At 36.8% G+C, this 25,188-nt stretch overlaps 1 protein-coding gene across 7 annotated transcripts in view; it reads left to right on the top strand.

Moving 5' to 3' along the window:
- The window catches only part of Gria4 (glutamate ionotropic receptor AMPA type subunit 4), a 156,702-nt gene that overhangs the window by 95,681 nt on the left and 35,833 nt on the right, over positions 1-25,188 (top strand). For all 7 annotated transcript variants that reach the window (XR_004388770.1, XM_032909667.1, XM_032909666.1 and 4 more), the window contains exons 7-10: positions 4,490-4,696; positions 14,091-14,461; positions 16,406-16,604; positions 22,093-22,340. Coding sequence is in view for 6 of the 7 variants with exons in the window: in XM_032909667.1 (XP_032765558.1) it covers positions 4,490-4,696; positions 14,091-14,461; positions 16,406-16,604; positions 22,093-22,340 (1,025 nt within the window). In the remaining variant the exon portion in view is untranslated. The remainder of the gene's footprint in view (positions 1-4,489; positions 4,697-14,090; positions 14,462-16,405; positions 16,605-22,092; positions 22,341-25,188) is intronic.

The raw sequence follows: 25,188 nt of genomic DNA on the forward strand, positions 1-25,188 counted from the left end.
CAAACATATTAACTATGGCAAAGCTAATCTAAATAGGAAACAATGGAATTTATACAAACATTTATCTTTAATGCTTACTGTCTAAAAATTAGGCAAAATCCATATTTGTGAGACTGTGGACATTGAGATTCCATTTTATTTTTTTAATTGGATATTTTATTTATTTACATTTAAAATGTCATCCCTTTTCCAGGTTTTCCCTCTGGAAACCCCCATTCCATCTCCCCTCCTCCTGCTTCTATGACAGTGGTCCCTCACCCACCCACCCAATCCCTCCTCCCCACCCTGGCATTTCCCTACACTGGGGCATCAAGCCTTCACAGGACCAACAACCTCTCCTCCTATTGTTGTCTTGACAAGAGCATCCTCTGTTACATATGTGGCTGAAGCCATGGATCCCTCCATGTATACTCGTTGGTTGGTGGTTTTGTCCCTGTGAGCTCTGGGGATTCAGGTTGGTTGATATCATTGTTCTTCCTATGGGTTGCAGCTCCTTCAGTTTTTTTTCTAATTCCTCCATTGGGAATCCAGTGCTCAGTCAAAAGGTTGACTGCAAGCATCTACCTCTGTATTTGTTAGACTCTAGCAGAGTCTCTCAGGACACAGCTATACCAGTCTCCTGTCAGCAAGCACTTCTTGGCATCCACAATATTGTCTGGGTTTGGTGACTGCATATCGGATGGATTCCCCTATGTGGCAGTCTCTGGATGGCCTTTCCTTCAGTCTCTGCTCCACACTTTGTCTCCATGTTTCCTCCTGTGAGTATTTTGTTCCCTCATTGAAGAAGTCCTGAAGCATCCACACTTTGGTGTTTCTTCTTCTTGAGCTTCATGTGATCTGTGAATTGTATCTTGGGTATTCTGAACTTTTGGGCTAATATCCATTTATTGGTGACTGCATACCATGTTTGTCTTCTTTAGTGACTGGGTTACCTCACTCAGGATGATATTTTCTAATTCCATCCATTTGCCTATCTATATTAATAGGGGAACATGGGGAAGGGGATAACATTCGAAATGTAAATAAATAAAATATCCAATAAAAAAGAAAAGGTAATCTCTATGTCCAAAGTCTCACAAATATTATGGATTTTACTAATTTTATCTTAATAAACTCATTGCTGCTAAGAAGAAATACCATCAAAATCACTTCCTTGTTATTGCCATACTGCAGAGCACAGTAGTTGGTGATAAACAAGTAAGGAGTTATATCTTTCTCCTCTGATGTTCCCATTGTTAACCACAGGTTCAGATTAACAATCAAAGGATTCTGCATAGCTACTTTACAAAGATATTCCAACACAGTAACCTAATAGGTTTACTTTTTATGACATCAAGGAGATTTTGTATTTTATTCACACATCATAACCCTAAACCTTGATATTAAATACTCCACAGTGTGCAGTTTTAAGAGCTACCTACAGAAAATTTGTTAAATGGGAGATAAGGCAAAGGAGTCTGAGAACTAATAATTTGTGATTCACAAGGATTTGACATGAATAAAAAGCAAAAGGAAACACTCTCAGGAATCTGCCAGAGGTATATAAAAAAGAAAAAGAAATTCCTAACCTTCATTTACCTTTGTTCTCCCTGTCCCTTCGCTTTTCTTTTGCTATATTCATCACTGAGCCTAAATGTCATCGGAATAATTGTTAAGCAGAAGATTCAGTAAGTCGAACATTTTTTCCAACCTTAATTGTCATGTTTGGCAGGAAAACCAAGACTTGAGGGTGCCATCTGCCCAGAAGGAATACAGGGGGAAAAAATGAAAGAGAATACTAAATAACTATTTCACCCTCACATACCCATGTGTGCTTCAGACATCTAAACTTGATTCCTAGAGGTCAATAATTACTTTAATTTTTAAGATCTGAATGATTTTCTAACATCACTACTTAATCATGGTGGCCCTAGTCACCTAGTCAGACAGTGTTCATCAGGATATCATTGCAGTCACTGTGAGTCTACTGTTTATCACAAGCCATGGATAGAAGAGAAAAGTTTTTATCTATCCCTTTAACTTAAAATCTCACAAAAATTTTATTGCCTGGTGGTCAAAGATGTAAATCTTGTAGTTTTCTCCTTCTTTCATGAAGTAAGTCATATAGAATCTCAGTTAGTTTTAAAACTCTTAATGGATATAAATACTGCAAGAGTTTCCAGATGTTTCACATGTTTCAGAAATACAATCCAGACTCCCTCCTCTGTCACTTGTTAACAAAGTGACAGCTTTCTTGCCTATAATATGACACATGCTTACTTCAAGATGTAACACAAAATGTAAATGAAAATACACAGCTCAAGAACTCATTATATTGTTCCTAGCATAAAGGAAGAACAAAGTCAGGAACAGAAATTATTTTTTACAATAAATATGGTATTGTTGATCCCACTAGTATTCCTTTACAGGGAGACAATTGACAAATTTTGTTTCTTTTTTATGCCTATCTTCAAGTGAAATGCCTGACACAAAATAGGCACTTAGTAAATGCTTGGTCAAATAATGAACTTGCAGCTTTTCATTAAGCAAATGATTAGAAGAACGGAGTAGATTATGGGAAAGCCAAAGAAACTCTCACAAAATTAATGTAGTAGTGTGCTAAATTATGGGGTAAAATTCCTAAATTTAAGCACTCAAAACACTTTAAACTTGACTCTCAACCTTAGTACCAAATGAGAGTAGTCCCTAGCTTGTTGTACTTGAATACTCTAACTGTACAAACATACCAATGAAAATGTTTTACACTCTGTTTTACAAGTGTGACTTTTACTGCTCACTGTGATTTAATTTGACCAACCTAAAAAGATGGGTAAAAAGTTTATAATAGCTTCTAGAATTTTACAGTTTAAAAAGTTATCCCTTTGCAGCTAGCTGCTCATGAAGCTATACAATCGCATTCATAGTTTGAAAACCATGTTAAGCTTTTACACAGAACTCTTTCTGAAGGATAATAGATAATCTTCATGAAAAAGAGACAGTTATCTTAATTCTACAAATGCCAAAGTTTACTTCTTAAGTAATTCTAGCGTTCAATGTTTTTCTAATGCCAAAAAGTGATCTGGGTCACTTAGCTATGACAATCAAAGGTAGAATATAAGAAAAGAATATACTGACCTGTCTTGATTTGTCTTCCACTGTAAAATCGTATGAAGCATCTCCATGAGAAAAATGTAATCTTAAACAATGTATACATTTCTTAAGTTTTTAATTTGATTTTTATGTTTACAAAATTATTAGAATAAAGTCAGAGTTATTGTGGGCCCATTGGACACTCTATGGATCAAGTTGTCTTCTACTATAGAGCTCCAAACACAAGTTTAAATTCTTTAACTGTAATTTTTGGGGGGAGGAACGTCTTAGGACAATCCTAAATTAAGATTAGGGTATAATTTATATAATATATAAGTACTTTAGATCAACCATGTTGTGGCCAATATGGTTAATACTTTTCCAAAGATGAAACATTGTAGATAGCCAGAGGTTTCCTGTACATTGAGAACTTCAACCCTATTAAACCTGTCTTATTGCTTATAAATAGGTGCTAATAGATCAATCATTGTGGGGTTAATTAAATCACTGCTTAAATTAAAGCCTTAAAACACTGTTTTTTTCTCTCTCTCTCTCTCTCTCTCTCTCTCTCTGTGTGTGTGTGTGTGTGTGTGTGAGAGAGAGAGAGAGAGAGAGAGAGAGAGAATTAAACAAAACAGCTTAGCAGTCATTAAACACAGGAAGCTGTTATATATAATGGTCCTCTCAACACTTCTTTTCTCCCAATCTCTGACTCATTTTTGTTAGAAAATTAACAGGAATATCAACTTGGGTGTTCCTTACAAGCAGCAGAAAATAGTTTCCACTAGAGATCTATCTCATAATAAACTTACAATTCGTGGGGCTTATGTCTTATTTAAAGTTAGAATATGAGGCAGCAAAAGCAAAATGAATTTAACACAAGTAAATAATGATTTGTGTCTTCAAGCTATCATTTTTTCTTTAAAGAATTATGAAGCAAATTCCTTCTCTGAGTAAAGCCCGTTACTTAACACACTTGAAAAGGAAAAAAATGCAGTATATGAAATCATATAACTGTGTATAAGTTTTTAGTACACTATGGTGTCCACTAAATAACTTTTAATTTCATTAAAATTTTGAAAATTGATTTTGAAATATTAGTTTTAAGGCAAAAAATGATTAAATCCCTTCTCTAGAAAATTTATGTATTTTTTTGTTTCAAAATCACAGTACTAGGTACATAACGATAACTCAAAATCTCTAAAATTTGATTTCCATTTATCCAATGTAAAGCAGTTTAGTCCAATCCTAAGTATACTTATACAGTCAACTATCTCAATAATTTCTAGCCACATAAAATCATGTGCATAATAAATATAAATACATTCTTCTGTCAAAAATCCTGAAACTGTGAACTTGCAGAAAGATTTTCTGAATATTTTGTAGTTTCTCCTTTACAGTTGTGCTTCTCTCATTGTAGGAATCTCCCTATGTTATGTACAAGAAAAATCATGAAATGTTTGAAGGAAATGACAAGTACGAAGGCTACTGTGTAGATCTGGCATCGGAAATTGCAAAACATATTGGTATCAAATATAAAATTGCCATTGTTCCTGATGGAAAATATGGAGCAAGGGATGCAGACACTAAGATCTGGAATGGGATGGTAGGAGAGCTTGTGTATGGGGTAAGCAAACTGATTTATGAGGAATTTATTTGTATAAGCATGGAGCTTCTTTTCCCTTGGACATGTATCCATTTTTAATCATCCATGAGTGTTCTTTTCTAGTTTATAGTAATGTTTAAAAATGTATTCATGATATTTGAATGTTTCCTTATTTTATTAGAAATGTAAATTCCAAATAACAGAACTGATTCTGGGATCTTAGAATGCTTTAAAAAAAAAAAAGATATAATTTAGAATACAGTGTCCTTTTCGTCGCAAAGAGCCAAGAATGAAAATAAATCCACATTGGCTATAGAATGTTTTATTACTTTGACTTAAACTGGTAGACCACATAGAGCTGCAAAGATCTACAATCAACTGTTACTGTGCAGATTCCTCGAGCAGCATAAAGTTAGTCACTGTTTTAATTAATTGTGTGCTTCCTTGTTATCATACTTTTTCATAAGTATCTTTTAACTATTTCTGATTACCATAGTTTCCCAGGGCCTGAAATATTCATCAGTATTGTTTCTTATAATTCTTTAAGCCACTATAAATGTACACTTTAGATTATGCAACCCTCCCCCACTTCACTCTCTTTCTCTAACCTGTATAGCAAAACACGAAAGCTAGAAAGTCTGCCTCTCATATAGTATGCTGTAAGGGCAAGCATAACACAACACAGCATGGAAGTTCTGCCTGAATGAAAAAGATCAAGGTCCTTCTCCTTTTTGGGCAGATACTGTTGTGTCAAAAACTGCAAGTTATCAAACCCTGGTGATGTTATGACATGTCAGAGTTCAGAGTCCAAACTTGGAGTGCATAATAAGGTTGGTTCATTCAGGAACTAACAAAAGCAATAAGTGCATGAACTGTATTATGAAGTTTCTAAAAGCTAATTTGTAGTTCACATAGTTCACTTTCCAAGCACAACTCTCCCTAAATAATCATCCAAAAATCCCCTTGAAATAAGAAATTATATAGAAATGCATCCTTCTTCAGGAAAGAAGTTAAGAAACTCAAGATACAGACAAAGTCCACAGAAGAAATCATGTTCCTGACTAGAACTTCAATGGAATAGCTTCAAAATTATGCATCTTGGTTTCTTCTGTCTTTTTTTATTATTTCCTACTATTTTAAACATTTTTAAATTTAAATGTATTTTTATCATATTCTTCCCCTCCCTAACCTACCCAACTTTAAGTTTTTCCTCAAAAACAAACAAAATCCAGTACAACAAACTGTCCAAAACAAAGAAAACAAAATAAAATACCCCCTCGAACAAAAAAAAAAAATCCTCCCAAACTGAAACTAGATAACAGTGAGTGGGCATGTGCACATGTGTGTGTGTGTGTGGGTGCGTGTGTGCATGTGTGCGTGTGTGTGCACACACACACAGATCCAAACAAACAAACAAACAAAAATAAATGTGGTGGTCAACTACTCCTGGGCATAAAGCCTGTCCTCAAATGGTTTATATGCTCAGTGTCACTCTATTAAAGAAAACTTATTTCCCCTCTCCCAGTATGCATAAATGAACACTGTTAATCTTAATCCTGGTGGTTAGGTTTTCATGTATTTATTTCTTAATTTATTTTTAAACATATAAAAAATAAGTTAAAGCAAAAGTATAACATTGAAGTTGTACAAGACCGACCAAAAAAATGAAATTATTCCATGAGAAGACATAAGATTCAGAGGCCCAGTAGTTCACACACTCAGGAGTCCCTTCAAATTACTAAACTATAAGCTATAATCTATAGACCTGGGGACCTGTTACAGAACTGTGGAGGCTCTGTGCTGGCTGCCTTGGTCTCTGAGTTTGTAGAATTTTTGTTCAGATGATTGACAGGGCCTTAGTCCCCTGGTGTCTCCATACCCTCTGGCTGGCTCTGACATGCTTTTGATCTTCTCCTCCACAGGGTTTCCTGAGCTTTGAGGGAAGAGATTTGACTACACCATAATTTTCAAACTATAACAGAAGAAATATTTTCCACAGTGCAGTACAGTTGCTAAAACTTTAGCAGACACAGGAAAATGATTCACAACATAAAACAACCAGTTTAATATCCATGGGAAAAATCACTCATTGAGTGATTCAATGTCTCCATATGAAGGGAAAATGAAGACTAAAAAACTTTAATTAAAAAATAAGCAAAAATATTTTAACAGGAGGTTCATTGACAATGTTGTAGTGGATTTTATGTTCTGAAGAAAAAGGCATGCCTAACACTCTGTTCTTAATACTTCAATTTCTACTACTATAAGTGTATTTCAAAAAAGGGCATGACCCAAACTGTTAGAAATACAGGCTAAATTGCTTTACCCAAAATGTATGAGCTCAGAATAAACTCTCAGATTTGGATCGTTTTAGATTTTAACTGCATCCCTACTTAGCTATTGTTGGACCACCTGTCTTAGATGTGTCACTGCTGGGAACAAACAATATGACCAAGGCAATTCTGAAAAGGTAAACATTTAATTGTGGCTGATTATTAGGTTCAGAGCTTCAGTCCATTACCCTCAAGGAAGAGCATCACAGCACCCAGGCAGGCATGGCACAGAAGGATCTGAGAGTTCAACAACTTGCTCCAAAGAAGGAAAATAGGAGAAGACTGGCTTCCAGACAGCTAGACAAAGGTCTTAAGCCCACACTAACAGTGACACACCTATTACAACAAGGCCACACCTCCTCCAACAGGGCCACATCTCCAAATAGTGCCACTCCCTGGGCCAAACATATTCCATCCACCACAATCCACTCCCTGGCCCCATAGGCTTTTTTTTTGAAACAGATAAGTCTATGCGAAGCCATACCTAAACATAGCATAATGCAAATTACATTTAGTCCAACTTCAGAAGTCCTCATAGTTTATAACAGTATCAACAATGTTAAAAGTCACAAAGTTCAAAGCCTCCTCTGAGATTCATCCAGTCACTTAGTTGTAATCTCCAAAGCAAAATAGAAAATCATCTGAGCAAACTCCAAACTCTGCATTTTCATATCTGATGTCAAAGCAGTGTTCAGATCTCCAACTCCTTTTCATCTTTGCTGACTACAGTAAACTTCTTCCTTCTGGGCGGTTTCTTCTCCGGTTAGTAACTTTCCCAGGTATCCTGCAGCTCTTGCATCTTTAACACCTTGGGGTCTCCAAGTCAACTTCGACTTCACAACTTCTTTCTCCCCCCCCACCCCCAGGCTGGGGAGCGAACCCAGGGCCTTGCGCTTGCTAGGCAAGCGCACGACCACTGAGCTAAATCCCCAACCCCAACTTCACAACTTCTTATTCCAGTGTCTTGAATCCACACAAGAAGTTCTTCTGGGCTTCTCCAAAGGGCTTTTATTACTTCTCCAGCTCTGCCTTCTGTTGCACTCTAGGCTCTGTTTAACTCTACTCCGCTGCTGCTGCTGTTCTTGGTGGTCATCTCATGGTACTGACATCTCCAATATGATGGGGTCTTCTTTTGCATCTAGGCTTCACCAATAGACTCCCGTATGCTCTCTTTATGGTGCCAAACCTCAAAGTTTTTGTATGACACCTATAGTCCTACTGTAGATGTAACCTCACCAATGGCCTTTCCTATCCTTTCACCATACCAAGTCTCAGCTGCTATCCATGGTCCTTTCATAACTACAAATCCAGTACCACCTGGGAGATTCTTACACATTACCAAGTCCAGCTATGGCATGAGGTACAACCTTGGCTATCTCCAGAACATAGCTTCTTATATCACAAAACATTCCCAGAAAATTTCACCTCAGTGATGGTTTCTTCTTAAACACGGCTAGTTTCTAAACTCCAGCTAACCAGCACCCATTGTCCCAGTAATTTCTTCAATTCTTGACTCTAAAGCCAGAGCCACATAACCAAAGCTGCCGAGTCCTACTACTTGCTTGCGTTGGAAAATGGCTCCACTTATAATATTACCAGATTTCTGTTTTCTATCCCCATCATTGCCTAAGATTAGCTGTCCTGGAACTTGTTCTGTATATTGATCTTGAACTCAAAGATCTTCATGGTTCTCTTTCCTGAATGCTGGAATTAAATGTGTCTGCCACCACTCCTGTATTTATGTTTTTCTTCACTTAGAACTTGCTCTGTCACTGGCTGTCCTGGAACTCAGAGCTCTTCTTAGCTTTGTTTCCAGGATTAAAGGTGTGTACCACCATTCCAGGGCCTGAGCTTTGCTGGGTGGAATCTTGCTCCAATGTCACCATTCTCTTGATTCAATTTAGATTCCTGAACACAGGATTCAGCTCCATTTCACTTCCTGGTGCCCCTTTATTACTTGAACCATATTTTGTATTTTTCCTTTCTAGGCTTGTTTCATTTCATTAAAACACTCTTCATAAGAGTAAACTTTAGTAACCCCACAAAAAATTGTATACCAAGCTACTTTGGGACTTCTCTCACAGCAATTATTCTAAATCTCCTCACTTTAGCCTCAGAGAGTCTCTTCAGACAAGGGCAAAAAGCAGCCACATTCTTCACCAAAATATCACATCAGTCTTTATACCATATACTGAAATTCTTCTCCACTAAAAGCTCTTAGGCCAGGTCTGCACAGATCAGACCACCCTCCACCACAAAGTCTTTCATATTCCAACCTGAATGGCCCAGTAAGCCTCACTTAAAGCATTTCACTGCATTCGAAATCTAAAGTCCCTAAGTCTACCTTCTTCCAAACAAAAGTATGCTCAGGCCTATCACAGCAAAATCCCACTCCTGGTACCAACTTTTTTTTAGAATCTCACTGCTGTGAACAGACACCATGACCAAGGCAACTTTTATAAGGTCAAAATTTAATTGGGGATGGTTTACCAGTACAGAGGTTCAGTTCGTTGTCATCAAGGCAGGAACATCATAGAACCCAGGCAAGCATGGGACAAGAGGAGGAAAAGTTCAACATCTTGTTCCAACGGCAAAGAGACTTCCAGACTCCACAGTGACACACCTGCAAATAGTGACACTCCCTGGGCAAACATATTCAAACCACCACATTACCTGTGAATTTTCTGGAATATCTCTTACATAGCTCTCCTCTAGAGCTTATACTTTCCATACCATTCCTGCACAAGTATTGTGACAGTATTTTATTTGATAGAAATTCTTTAATTTTCAAAACATTATGTTAGCAATCATAACACACACACACCGCCAATTGATTTTATACACACACACACATACACACACACACACACACACACACACACGTCAGAGAAAAAGAAAGTCCTGAATTTATGCTCAAAGAGCAAGGAGGTACAATGGGGGTCTTTAGTGGCAACACACTATTTTTTTTCAGCAGATCTACAAGTATTTAAGACACCAATATCTGTCAATTGATTTATTCATCTTGTCCTCAAAGGGACTGTCTTCAATTCTCTTAGATGGCTCTACAAGCTACTTTTTACTGTAGACTGTATAAAGTCTATACTTGATCCTTGAGCATAAAACTTTCTCTCTTTTTCATTCTTTTTCTCCATGTTTAATAAATTGGGTATTTCTTATTTATATTTCAAATGTTATTCCCTTTCCCGGTTTCCAGTCCAACATCCCCCTAACCCCTCCCCTTCTACATGGCTGTTTCCCTCCCCATCCTCCCCCTATTACTGCCCCCCCAACAATCGCATTCACTGGGGGTGCAGCCTTGACAGGACCAAGGGCTTCCCCTTCCACTGGTCCCCTTACTAGGCTACTCATTGCTATCTATGCAGTTGTAACCCAGGGTCAGTCCATGTATAGTGTTTGGGTAGTAGCTTAGTCCCTGGAAGCTCCGGTTGGTTGGCACTGTTGTTCATGTGGGGGTCTCAAGCCACTTCAGATCTTTCAGTCCTTTCTCTGATTCCTTCAACAGGGGTCCTGTTCTCAGTTCAGTGTTTTGCTGCTGGCATACACCTATGTATTTGCATGATTCTGGCTATGTCTCTCAGGAGATATCTACATCCAGTTCCTGTCAGCCTGCACTTCCTTTCTTCATCCACCTTATCTAGTTTGGTGGCTGTATATGTAAGGGCCACAAGTGGGGAAGGCTCTGGATAGGCATTCCTTCAGTGTCTGTTCTAAACTCAGTCTCCCTATCCCCTCTTAAGGGTAATCTTGTTCTTTTTAAGAAGGAGTGAAACATCCGGATTTTGGTAGTCTTTCTTGAGTTCTATGTGTTCTGTGCATTTAGGGTAATTCGAGCATTTGGGCTAATATCCACGTATCAATAAGTGCATACCATGTGTGTTTTTCTGTGATTGGGTTACCTCACTCAGGATGATATTTTCCAGTTCCCTCCATTTGCCTATGAATTTCATAAAGTCATTGTTTTTGATAGCTGAGTGTATCCATTGTGTAGATGTACCACATTTTCTGTATCCATTCCTCTATTGAAGGGCATCTGGATTCTTTCCAGCTTCTGGGTATTATAAATAAGGCTGCTATGAACATAGTCGAGCATGTGTCTTTGTTATTTGTTGGAGCATCTTCTGGGTATAAGCCCAAGAAAGGTGTAGCTGGGTCTTCAGGTAGTGCAACGTCTAATTTTCTGAGGAACCTCCAGACTGATTTCCAGAATGGTTGTACCAGTCTGCAATCCCACCAACAATGGAGGAGTGTTCCTCTTTCTCCACATCCTAGCCAGCATCTGCTGTCACCTGAGTTTTTGACCTTAGCCATTCTGACTGGTATGAGGTGGAATCTCAGGGTTGTTTTGATTTGCATTTCCCTTATGACTAAAGATGATGAACATTTCTTTAGGTGCTTCTCAGCCATTTGATATTCCTCAGCTTTGAATTCTTTGTTTAGCTCTGAACCCCATTTTTAATAGGGTTATTTGTCTCCCTGCAGTCTAACTTCTTGAGTTCTTTGTATATTTTGAATATAAGCCCTCTATCAATTGTAGGATTGGTAAAGATATTTTCCCAATCTGTTGGTTGCCATTTCATCCTAACAACAGTGTCCTTTGCCTTATAGAAGTTTTGTAGTTTTATGAAATCCCATTTGTGATTATTGATCTTAGAGCAAAGCCATTGGTGTTTTGTTCGGGAAATTTTCTCCAGTGCCCAGGTGTTCCAGATGCTTCCCTACTTTTTCTTCTATTGGTTTGAGTGTATCTGGTTTGATGTGGAGGTCCTTTATCCACTTGGACTTAAGCTTTGTACAGGGTGATAAGCATGGATCGATCTGCATTCTTCTACATGTTGACCTCCAGTTGAACCAGCACCATTTGCTGAAAATTCTATCTTTTTTCCATTGGATGGTTGTGGTTCCTTTGTCAAAAATCAAGTGACCATATGTGTTCATTTCTGCATCTTCAATTCTATTCCACTTGTCTATCTGCATGTCTCTGTACCAATACCATACAGTTTTTAATCACTATTGCTCTGTAATACTGCTTGAGTTCAGGGATAGTGATTCCCCTGGAAGTCTTTTTATTGTTGAGGATAGTTTTAGCTATCCTGGGTTTATTGTTATTCCAGATGAATTTGCAAATTGTTCTATCTAACTCTATGAAGAATTGTGTTGGAATTTTGATGGGAATTGCATTGAATCTGTAGATCACTTTTGATAAAATGGCCATTTTTACTATATTACCCCTGTCTATTATTCTTAACACATAAACAAATGCAAAGTTTGCAGGGTTTGAGGTAAAACGTTGTCATTTTCTAATAGAAAAGTGTGTTAGACAGTAAAATGACGAACAATGGTCTCATTATCTTTTGTTTGCTTTTTGCAAATGGCCACTGTAATTGTTAAGCATTGACTGTCTTGCTTCACTTACATAAAGACCTAATATTCACTATACCCAGAACTGCTTTACACTCTCAGGGCACTGCCTCCAATCCTTTTTTTCTCTCTTCTTTGTCTCCATTTTTTAGTTTGTCTGTGTATATATATTTGTTGGAAATACAACAAATGAAGAAGTGAAGGACATTTTATGGCTCACTAAACACCAGAATTGCCTGCAGTTTGAGTGATGAACTGAAGAACTATTTTCTTATATCACTCCAATGATGTTTAAGAATAAAAATCTTATACACCTTCTGAAATAAGCATCTCACACACTCTATTTTATGTATCAGTGAATGGTAATGAGACAAAGCACATGTAACCTTCCAAGCATTAGAACACAAGGCCCACACACATCTTCACTCTTTTTGTTGAGCTGATATCAATATACCCACCAGCATCTAGAAGCTATATATCAATGAGTTTAAGAAATATTGTCTATAGATAAAAAAAAATGAAAGTAAGACGTGTCAGTACTTAAGAGCTTGATGCTTTTGAAAAAGTAAAATGCCAAAGATGAGTTTCCAGCACCAATGTCAGGTAGCTTAGAGCCACCTGGACTCCACCTCCAAGGGGATCCAAAAGCCATCCCAATCTGTGTGGGAATCTGCTCATATGTGCACATGCACATACACCAAAATAAATAAATCATTGAAAAATGATTGCCTCTCAGAAAAATTATGTGTGCTTAAATCACAATGTGCCTGATTCTATTTTTGATGAGAAATATTTTTTTATAAATTCAATAAAACTCTTTTATAATTTGTCATTCAGAGCATGTATCAGTTTTTTATGGAACAGTTTATATAATTCTGCTGTAGATGTTGTCAGACTTGTGTCTAAGAGTTGCCACAGCGTCAAATACTCACTCTGTTTGTTTCAGTTCTCTCAAGACATGGAGCAGGGAATGGGCCATTCAAAATATTTGATCATCAGATAAAGAGTCTGTCAACACATGCTCACCAAAGTCCTGTTAATATAATTGCAGTCACACAGTAAGGTAAACATGCAAAAACACAGCCCCATTTTAGAGCTGCAGAAAAAAAACTTAAGAGTCAAAGTCTAAAGAGGTTAACTTGTGACCTTGATATCTAAGAATTAAAGCTACTGTATTCTAAAATCTCGTTTTAAAAGAATATTGGCAAAAGAAAATCAACATGTATATATCACAAGAACAAATGCCATATCCAGAGTATTGTGTGTGCACTAAGTTGCAATATGTTATCAAACAACAGGAGTTATTTGATCAGGTAAGTACTGATAATCAGGCAGTACCTATGAACTTGGAAAAGATGAGGATCATGAGTCTAAGACCAGCCTAAACTACAGGTGGATTCTGTGTGTCTCAAAAACAAACAAAAAAAAAACAGCAATAATACAAAAACCAAACCAAACAAACAAAAAACAAGAAATGAAAAGTAAAAACCTTGTCAATTATAAAAGTTCTATGCAATAAAATTAATACCTCATGAAACCAAGCCACTACATGTTTTTTTAGCTTGTAATCGGGATGAATCACTGTTGGCACTCCCAATGATTAAAAAGAATACAGGACTGGTAAACTTTGATGATCACTCTACTGCTAAGTGCATCATGAAATCCACTAACTTGTGTCTTTCCATATGTCTGTTCTCTTATAGAAAGCAGAGATTGCTATCGCACCTCTGACAATCACATTGGTTCGAGAGGAAGTCATCGATTTTTCTAAACCTTTTATGAGTTTAGGCATCTCTATCATGATCAAAAAACCTCAGAAATCTAAACCAGGAGTCTTTTCCTTCTTGGACCCTCTGGCCTATGAGATCTGGATGTGCATAGTGTTTGCATACATTGGTGTCAGTGTGGTCTTGTTCCTAGTCAGTAGGTTTAGCCCATATGAGTGGCACACAGAAGAACCTGAGGATGGGAAGGAAGGACCCAGTGACCAGCCTCCCAATGAATTTGGCATCTTTAACAGCCTCTGGTTTTCCCTGGGTGCCTTTATGCAACAAGGATGTGACATTTCACCCAGGTTAGTATCAAAACTTCACTAGGTCTCAGAAATTCTGATTGTTCTCCACAATCTCTCTCTGTCTTTCTTTCTTGGAGTCAGAACATTTTCTGAAATGCAGGGAGATTTTTAAGTCTTAGATCATCCTAATAATTTATCACTAGTTTCTTCTATGCTATCACAAAAGATGAATGCATCACAGAAAGTAACTTCCTGAACAGAAAAGTCATTATACAATCCACTGCTACTCCCCAGAATTATTTTGTAGTATGATTTCATCAAATGGCTTGGCAAGCGTGTTAACAAAACTGTAGAAGAGCCCTCACTTTGATGGCATCTAATCTCCAAAAATTGTTGCTTTGTCCATTACTACGATCTGTCATCAAAATTAGTGTTGAATTTGACTCAAGAAACTTGAGGAAAATCTTTACTGTGGGATTTCCAAAAACATGAATTGACGTGGTTTTTCTTTTAAAAAAATACACAGAAGTTAAGCATAAGGGAAAGATCTGACCATGTAAACTCTATGCTAATTTAATAGCTTGTTTCTGAGGAGTTGTAATTGTGATTTCCTTCCTTTGGTGCCACTCAGTTTCTACATCACCAAAACCCTAGATCACTATACAAAAGATGCTACATTTCTTCCTCAGAGCAATTAAAATATTGGATTTTATATATTTGAACATATGTATATATATTTATACTTATGTTTAGATGTTTTGTTTTTTTTGTTTTTTTTGTTTTTTTTGTTTTTTGTGTGTGTGTGTGTGTGTGTGTGTGTGTGTGTACCATATCCATTTTCTCAAAAGAAGGCCTTTTGAGCCCATTGCATTGGAAGTTCAGAAGACCCAGAAAATGGCAAAAACCTGCTTAAAATTTTAGTAACATAGCATTTGGGGACGAGAAAGAAGAATCAGGGCAGACAAAGATTTTTAAAATGTAGATTAAGCCAATATTAAGTTAAAATATAGCAGATGCCAAGCTTCAAATCACAAAATATCTGATTTAAATTGGCAAAGAATATTGGGGCATAGAAGCACCATAGAAAATTCCAAGTAAGTCTTCATAAAAAACAAAAAGTGTTTAGAACTAGGAATATTGCTCAGAGGATAAAGGTGCTTACCACCAAACCCAAGGATCTAAGTTCAATAGCTGGAACACACCTAGTAGATGAAAATACCTCACTCCTTCAAGTTGTCCTCTGACCTCTTATGTATAACAGAGTGAACATCAGCACATGCCCACACATGTATTAAAAGATATAATTTCGAAATTTAAAACTATTTGGCACGCATAATGATTTGCCTCCCTGTACAAGTAACACTCAGGGGACTGAGGCAGGAGAATTGACCCAAGTATAAGAAAACTTCTCTATACAGTTTCAGGCTAGCCTGGACTTGTAGTGAGAAAGCCCATGTCTTGGTGGTAAGAATGAGTAAAATTCATTATGAGCATTCTTTCCTGCATTTTTAAAGTTTAATTTTATTTTAACAAGTGTGTTAATAAAACTGTAGAAAAGCACTCAGTGAGTTACAACTCGTGTACATCCTTAGTAGACATTGTTATATAAACATAAAAAATACTCATAGGACATCTGCTCAATTCAAAGGTAGGCCACTTAGACTCAGTCTTCCAACCTGCTTCATTGTGGCCTACATGGAATCCAGTAGAGCTCAGATGGGCTTTCCTTCAGTCTCTGGGCACTGAGGACAAGATTCCCTTTGCTAATTGCCAAAGAGAAAAGTTCCACATTTCTGCCAATAAAATAATAAATTCAATCTGCCATGTTTTCAGTGACACTTAACATTTTAGTTATAATGCAAAGGGCATCATTATTAAATAGACTGGCATAAAATAGCACAATATTTGAGATTGTAACTTTTAAATATGACTAAGAATTGGTTACAATTCTTTCTTCTCTTTGGGTTTGAAAGGGAAAAACTGTGTGATCTTCTCCTTACTTAGATCCCTGTCAGGTCGGATTGTTGGAGGCGTGTGGTGGTTCTTCACACTCATCATTATATCGTCCTACACTGCTAATCTGGCTGCATTCCTTACGGTGGAGAGAATGGTCTCCCCCATAGAAAGTGCAGAAGACCTGGCCAAACAAACAGAAATTGCCTATGGAACACTTGATTCTGGGTCAACAAAAGAATTCTTCAGAGTAAGTCACAGGAAAAATAATGGCAACTTCATAATTATGAGTTCTGGACAATGTTTGTGACACTTATATTATGACCTAAAGTAGTATAGTTTAAAAAACACTTTGGCAACAGCTGAGTTTACTATTTAGTATGTCCTCTTGGATTTTTATAACCATAATTTTAACTTGCCAAAACTGATTCACAAGAGGAAGCATCTCTAGGAAATAACAGTAAAAAAGTAACTAAGTTTATGTTATATAAAATATGATTTACCTAACACTTTAATGTTACTCATTCTTTGATCACTTTACTTCAGGCCAGTTCAGTATTTTGAGGCCAAGAATATAAAAACAGAAGCAAACATTTCTTTTAAAGACTGCATTTAACTTGCTGGATTTGACTGTGCTATTTTCTAAACCGAATTAGTCTGTAATCTATACTGCAGCTCTTGATTTTTTGTTTTTTTTTTTTTCAAAGCAATGGGTTTGCTTTCTTTCAAAATCCTATTGGCAAGGAAAGTACCTCCTTAACAGTAGTTTGGGAAACTGTGATGGTAGTTCTGGGGACCCTGTAATGTTGTATGAAATTTAGATTTGGTGAGTTTTGTTCTGTAGTAATATGTTTCAAAGTGACACTAGTGTGTCACATGTGTGGATGAGGTCCCTTTAGCTCTCTATCACTGAAGCACTAGTTTTGTTTGTCTGTCTGTTGGGTTTCACTTTTTTCCGTTGTTCCATTTGGGAGTTAAGTTGTTTTTAACCTTTTTGAGATTGAGTTTTACTTGTTTGCTTGTTTGTTTAAGTAAAAAAGTAACTGGTTTGGCTGTGGGATTTTTTTGTTCATATGAGTCTTTACCCATCCATCTTTCTCCCCTACTCCTTCCACGTCCCCTTCCTGTTTGTCCTCTTCTACCTCCAAATGCCCCCTTCTTTTCTGTGAGTCACCTGCTAGTTTGGTTCTTCTTGGATCTACAGTGCTTACTTAGCAATGTGTACACACTGGTATTACCAGCTCATTTTTTGATTTTGTAGCAAAATATTAAAAGGTAGCCAATGTGACATTGTCATAGAGACTGAAGTAGTTGATAATTAATTTATTCTGTATTTCTATGAAGTGTTTGAGGACAAGAGGTGGTAAATTATTTGGAATGTGAAAGCTGTTCCACTATTTTCTAACCTTTTTATTTGAGAGCAATAAGTGCTTAACTTTCCTATTTTTAAACAGTATCTGAGAGAATTAAATACGTAATTTTCTATGTAGCTTAAAAATAAGCACAACCAAATGTGATACTCTGTGTGCTAACTTTAAATTTACCTAAATTTCACCAAGGTACCTTTTAAGAAGATAATTTTTATTTTCATTTTGATTATATATTACAAATATTTATATAAATCTAAAACAATAAATCACATTGAGCTTAAAACAACAACAACAACAAAAAAAACTATGAACATTGTTGTGCTTAGTGTGAGCATTAGCCACAATATTACTTAAAATTTCAAATGTTCTAAAAATATTTGTAAATTTTTCTGAATTACTAAGTAATTGTCATGGCAGACTTTATTATCAATATTGTATAGATAAAGTTATTCAGCCAAGCATTCTCTTAACTTACTGAAGTGGTAAGTTTCCTGATTTTTGACTGGAAACCTATCTGCACCACAATAGAAGGCTATCATTCAGCTTTCACTAAGAAATGATGATGGATCATGCTCACTCAATAACAATATGTGCAGGTCCATCATCCAACCTTGAGTAATGAAAGTGGAAAGACATATCATGTTGATACCTTTCAAAATCCAAATAACTCACCATAAAGCTTCAGCAGCCAACACAATGCCAAGACTGACTCCCTAATCTTTTACAGAGCTTTGTTTTTCCTGTTCAAATCTGAAAATTGGTGAAGTAGATAAGAGGCTATGTTAATAAGACATGAGGGAACATGGAAAACTGCTTCCATAGTCTTTCTGTACAAACCCTATCCCCATCAAACTTCTCTTTCTCTCTTGCTCACCTTCAGTTTTACAATGGGAAGATTCTCATAAGTGTGGATATTTCTTTTTACAGAAAACTCCGAAGGATGAAGGGACAACAAAGTAATTTTTCCAAGCAGAACACTTTCAGGAATGTGTACATTTCGGTTTTCTCATTTAAAGAAACAAACCATCCATTTCCTACTCTGTTTGCCTCTCTCCATACCCATTCATGGTGACCCAGTTTAAATAAACCATTTGCCTGGTGGGCTACAAAAAAAGGATGTGAGGGGCATTTTTGTACTTGTTAGAAATGCTTTCTTATAGGTGCATAGTATTTGCTCATCTGTCAGCTCCACTCAGCCACCTCAGCCAGTGAGTGACCCACACACAGCATTCCACAAGAAAGAACTGCTATTACCAGCTGCTAAAAGTAACATAGGTCATGTATGGGGGAAATTATATATGTATCTTCCTTTATTTCACCCCACTATGAAACTCTCTACACTTGGAGTCCCGCACACCATGTGAAGCACAACCATGATGCTGTTTCTAAAGCATTCTACTTGTCACTCAAGATGTCATGCTATTCCAATGCTTTTACATTACATATCTGACCTAGACACACTGATTTCACTTCAACACAAATTCAATCTTCTGCCTAGTTCAGTCATCAGCAAGACACAAGAATAAGCAAAGTAGACAACCAGCTCCGGGCTTAAAACCAAGACACAGCTGAGATGTCTCCAGAACACGGCCCAGCTGCCCACACCACTAACAGAGTTAAAGCAGCTAACCATTCATTAGAATGCATGACATACACTTTCTACAAAATGCAAGTATTTAAATTACTTCATGTGTGAGGAAGGAAAATAGCATCTGAGGATTATTTGAACTAAGATATTAATGCTCTAAATCAGATAGATTCTCGGGCATTGTTGCACAATAACAATGAAACAAGGAGCTCTGACATATCCAATTTGAAAAATGAATTTTATGTAATCTTTACTTATTTTACCTTGGGCATATCACTTCCCATGCCTGATTTTTTAAGTAGACTCTACAGTCTAAAGATTTGAGGACTTAACATGTCCACAACTGTTACATTTATTAGCTTGTTGGGTCTGCAAGATGTCCCTCTTTTCAGCCTATCTCATTAAATTTATAAATATCTGCTTTGCCTTCATAAATCAACAAATATGCAGCACCCCCAGAAAAGCATGGACAGGGCTATTGTTTCTAGCTCTCTGCCTTTTGTACCCCTTATGCTTTTTCTATGTATGTGATCTTGGCAAGTCAGTTCCCTTTCAGTCAGAGTCAATGTTTCTGAACCATGCTACCAGTATTTGACCATGAATGTACTTTCATCTGACCTCTAATCTCTGACCTCTTCTCACTGAGTCTGCCCTTCAGAGCTCTGCTTATGAATTCCTAAAGACATAATCTAATATCATAAATCCAACACTGTATGTATTCTTTTTCTCTGAATTGTAAGGAAAATTAGAAGTGAATTTTCAGAACTAGATGAGTCCTTAGTGGTTTAGATCTCCAGAACCGCCCTGAATATAGGAGGCTAACCTGAAACTTCAGCCTTTTGGAAGGTAAAGACAGGAGATTCCCTGGAAAAAAACTGGCTGGCAAGACTCTGATTTGGACTGAGATGCCCTGGCTCAATGAATAAAGTGGAAAATCAATATTGGGATGATCCCCAATGTCAACCTCAGGTTGTCATGTACACACAAAGGCACATACAGTTCCACTTGCACATGTTCCCACACACATAATAACATGAGTACACATACATGCATCATACACACACATACTTAAAATGAAAAAGTAAACATTCAAAAATGTGAATGGCCTAAAAATTTTAATCCTAATTTTTTTCCATTTTACTTTGTTTGAGTTTGCTCAAACAAAGTACTGGTCATACTGACCAACCAAACTAGCCTGCCAGATTCTGAGAAGCTCTGCCAGCACCTGACTAAAACAGATGCAGAAACTCATAGCCAACCATCAGACTGGTAAGGGACCCCATGGAAGAGAGTTAGGGAAGGACTGGAAAGGAGCTGAAGGGATTACCGCCCCATAGGAAGAACAATATGAACTAGCCAGATCTTGGAGCTCTCCAGAATAAACCCACCAGCAAAGGGCATACATGAATGGTTCCATAACCAGCTACATATAGCAGAGAGAGGATTCTTTATCTGGCATCAATAGGAGGAGAGGTCCTTGGTCCTGTGAGCTTGATGCCCCAGGATAAAGGGGATACTAAAAGAGTGGTGAGGCGGAGATGCATTATGGGTGGGTGAGGCACCCTTAGAGCAAAGGAGAGGAATAGAATGCAAGAATTGTGGAGGAAACCAGGAATAGGGACATTTGAAATGTAAATAAATAAAATAACCAATAAAAAAAGAACATGACTCAAAGAACAGGGTAAATGGGACCTGTGCAAAAACACTCAAAATTGACATCTGACCTCACACATATGTTCATGCATGCACAACCACATACACATGTTTATGTACACTCATACACAATAATAATAATTAACTAAAATTTAACTTAAAATTCAAAAAATATTAAGTAAATTAAATAGTAAGGGTTATAAAGCTATAGAGAAGCAATTTATAAAAATAAATAAGCTTCTTGGCCAGAGTCATGAGGTAGAATGAGTGATGTCATAATGAAGTGTGAAAACAACATCCACTTGTCTTTAAAGCCCTGTGTTGTTTTCTACTTGTTGATTTTTCTCAGATTCAACCTCAAGCTGTGTGAGGCATCTAGAACTTGCATAGTCTTCAGAGGGTACTCAGTTTGTAAAGTACAGTGTTTATCTTCGTTTCCTTGAATTTTCACGGACTGACTTGATATAAACTGATCTTTTGAGGCATGTATATATACATTTGAGTTGTAATAGAGTTGTTTTATATATATATATATATGTATGTATATATATATCTAACAACTCTAATATAGTTATATATAATAATTCTATTATAGTTATATATAATAATTATATATAACAACTCTATTACAACTCAAATGTATATTATATAATATACATAACACGCACTCATACACACACACACACACACATACACACACATACACACATAGCAACCCTATTACAACTCAAATGTAGAGCTGAGAAGAGATTTAGAGAAGCAAAAATGAAGTTTGACATGGTGCTTTCCACTTTATTCATGATGTGATAGAACATGGAGTTTTAAAAGTTCAATGCTTTTCAGGACCTTTTACCTTCAAAAACATCAAAACAGCAGCAAGCGAAATGGTAGAGTATAACAATCATCATAGCAAGTGGCACATGCTTTTTAAATCATCACTATAAGTATCTGGCACTTGTTTGATTTCCTAAAGGAATTTTAAAAGTTTAGTTTTCCAATTTTCTGCAATGCAAACTTATTAACTGATAATGGAATAACCTAAGAGACTTATCATAACCATGCTTCTGTCTATATTAACAGTCTGTTCCCTTCTTTCCTGTATTTAATTTTATTTGCATTTCCTCCAGAGATCAAAAATAGCAGTGTATGAAAAGATGTGGACCTACATGCGATCGGCAGAGCCGTCTGTGTTCACTAGAACTACAGCTGAGGGCGTGGCTCGTGTCCGCAAGTCCAAGGGCAAATTTGCCTTTCTCCTGGAGTCCACGATGAATGAATACATTGAGCAGCGAAAGCCCTGTGACACGATGAAAGTGGGAGGAAACCTGGATTCCAAAGGCTATGGTGTAGCAACGCCCAAGGGTTCCTCATTAAGGTGGGTGGAATAGTATAACAATAGAACATGCATTGTTATAGTATTCCACCTTCCCTGATGTCCCTGAGAGAATATTTTACTTTCTGTGCTAACATAGTGTGCTTGTTGGTTTATTTTCTTTTTCTCCATCTCATTCTTTTGATCAACAATCAGGTAAAAGCAATGTTTTTTATTTTGATTCTAAAATTATCATAGTTGACATTAACTTTTGAAGGCCATATAAAAATCAAAGTGGTTGAACACTAGCTCCCTACAGTGGGCCTAAATCATGGGTATTGTATTTTTTCTAGATTTCATCAACTTTTTCTGTTGTTTTGCCCACCAAAATTGACACTGCCTGCTGTCATTGTATCAGTAGTGATCCTGCATTTTATCATTGTTTTTAAACATCCCTGCTTGCTAGACTCTGAGTAAGAAGGATCACAATTCTTCCCAACAGAGAGATTATCTGTTTCCATTTCAGTGCTTCATTTAGTATGGCATCATTCTCTCCCAGCCTATGTTGAGGTTGCATTGGTACTGTTCAAATCACATCCACGTATAAAACCAACCAGAACTAGATGAAAGCATAGGCTCTGGCTTTATGGTGCTTACTCAAGTCACACTCCAATCTATTTTAAAGGGAGTATGGCGTGAATAAGATCTGTAAAGTTAGATCAAGTGTGATACAGAAAGATATTTAGATAGATTCTGCCAAGTGACTCACAAGAAAAGCATTACCTGCTATGGGTTAAAGAGACTTTAACTCTTACAGAAATACCGATCAAATCTACCCTTTGCATCCTTTTCTAACTTGACATAGAAAAATCATGTTTGTACCCAGGAGGCAGACTTTCCTATTTTCCTTAAGTAATAAAGACTACTTTCAACCTACTGGGGCTAGAGCAAGTGATAACTGGTAAATCACTCAGTGCTGCTTAGGAGAGAAGCACAAAGCACAGATTCAAGAGGAAATCACAGTCCAGGCTTAACCAAGAACCTGTTCTTGAGAAGTGATGTTTCTGGTAAGCCATTCAAAACTGAAGGTAATTAGCATTGTACTATTGTCCAGCCACAATGAAAGCAACATCAGTGTTCTGTAGCTGTTTTCATTGGCTTCAGAAAGGGAACTGCAATGTACTTGGGTGTGCTGGGTTGGGCAAGGGGGTGAGATATCTGTTTTAGAAACATGTAAAGGTACAAGGGAAGGGTTTTGTGTGGGAAGGCATTCTGTGAACAGAAAACTTTAAAGGAAACGGTTATTTTTTAAAAAGCAGTAATTAAAGGAAAATTTGAGTATGGATTCTGGCAGCTCTGCTCCCTGGTTTATCTGAACAAACATCCCATAGAAAACTAGAGAAATAATCAGGGAAACTTCACACTAATAAATTACCCATTACAGAGGCCTACCTAAAACAATTTCATACATTTAGAAACTTAAACGGCAGCCAGGATGTTCCAACTTTACTGACATATCTTGTATGAGGTATTATAAATATACTATTTCTATTCAGTCAGATATCAGATACCTTTCTGTGGAGGTAGGTGCACAAGAACACCTTATTACTTATAAGAACTTATAAGAAATAGAAAGGTACAAGCAACTGTGGTTGATATATATGTATATATATATATATATATATATATATATATATATATATATATATCCATGATCAAGCTATTTATTACATTCACTGGCTGTCTCTCTTAATTAATTCTCAGTGGATATAGCTTCCTTGTGCTCTATTTTGTGTCTTCTGATAAAATCAAGCTTCTAGAACTGAATTCAGCCCTAAGATACAGATCTATTTGCTTCCCATTGATGGCTAAAGAGTTTCCCCTTAAATGTGCCACTTTTGTAGTCAAATCGACACTACAGACACTGTGTGGGGCAATGCTGAAAGGCTTCATCTGTCTAAAACTGTATCAAAATGAGAGATTAACTTCCCCTCTTTTCCTGTCCTTGCCTAGATCTTATTAATAAGGCATCTGTTAAACTCAGCTGCCTGGATGGGGACTTTGTTTATGAATTTTGTTGTCTGTATACCACAGTTTCCTGAGCAAGCTGGCTCCAAAGTCACAGCCATTCTGTCCCTGTCTTCAAGAACACTGGAAGGATGCTAAAGGCTTAAAGCATTCACTTTTTCCCCTAACTCCACTCCTCCATTCCCAGCCCTATAAGCAAGAGGGGCCTATTGAATTAAGCTTCTCATTCTTCTTCCCCTAGAAGACTTCTCTCTCAAGAGAGATAAACCAATACAGAGTTGAACTAATAATCATCTTTTATATACATTATTTAGTTTGTAGAAACAAGTTTACATTAATTGCATTCATGAAATGAAAATCAAAAAGACACACTCATCAGGTGTCCATGAAACCTGTCTTAGTCACTCAGCAGAAACTTGTTTGTTTTTCCATAGAAACTATTTTTTTTAAAGGAATCCTGTCTTTGTATTAATTGTTCTGCTTATGGTAAAACATGTGTATTTCATTGTTACTAACTGTGGCTTCCTTACAAACTCTGTTCCAATTCACTAAGCAATTTTAGAATTTTAGAAATAAAGCAGTAATATTTCCTTCTGTGTAAGCATAACCAGATAAGGTTGGCAAATAGCTTACCATATACCTTTCATCTATAATTTTAAGCTTCCATACTTTACTATTTGTTCAAAGTGTTACAGAATAAATGTCAAGAAAAGAGAAATAGGGTACTTATAGTCAGAATAGACAGTCATGACTTTGTTCTTTACTATGAGCTTTGAAACAAATACATGCAAAAACATTGCAGAGAATGCATCTGTGACTAGTCTGGAAAATGTCACTGTAGGGACTGGTGTGTTGCTCAGTAGTAGAGAGCCTGAATAGCAAA

Source organism: Rattus rattus, chromosome 8, assembly GCF_011064425.1.
Source record: "Rattus rattus isolate New Zealand chromosome 8, Rrattus_CSIRO_v1, whole genome shotgun sequence".
Lineage (NCBI taxonomy): Eukaryota > Metazoa > Chordata > Mammalia > Rodentia > Muridae > Rattus > Rattus rattus.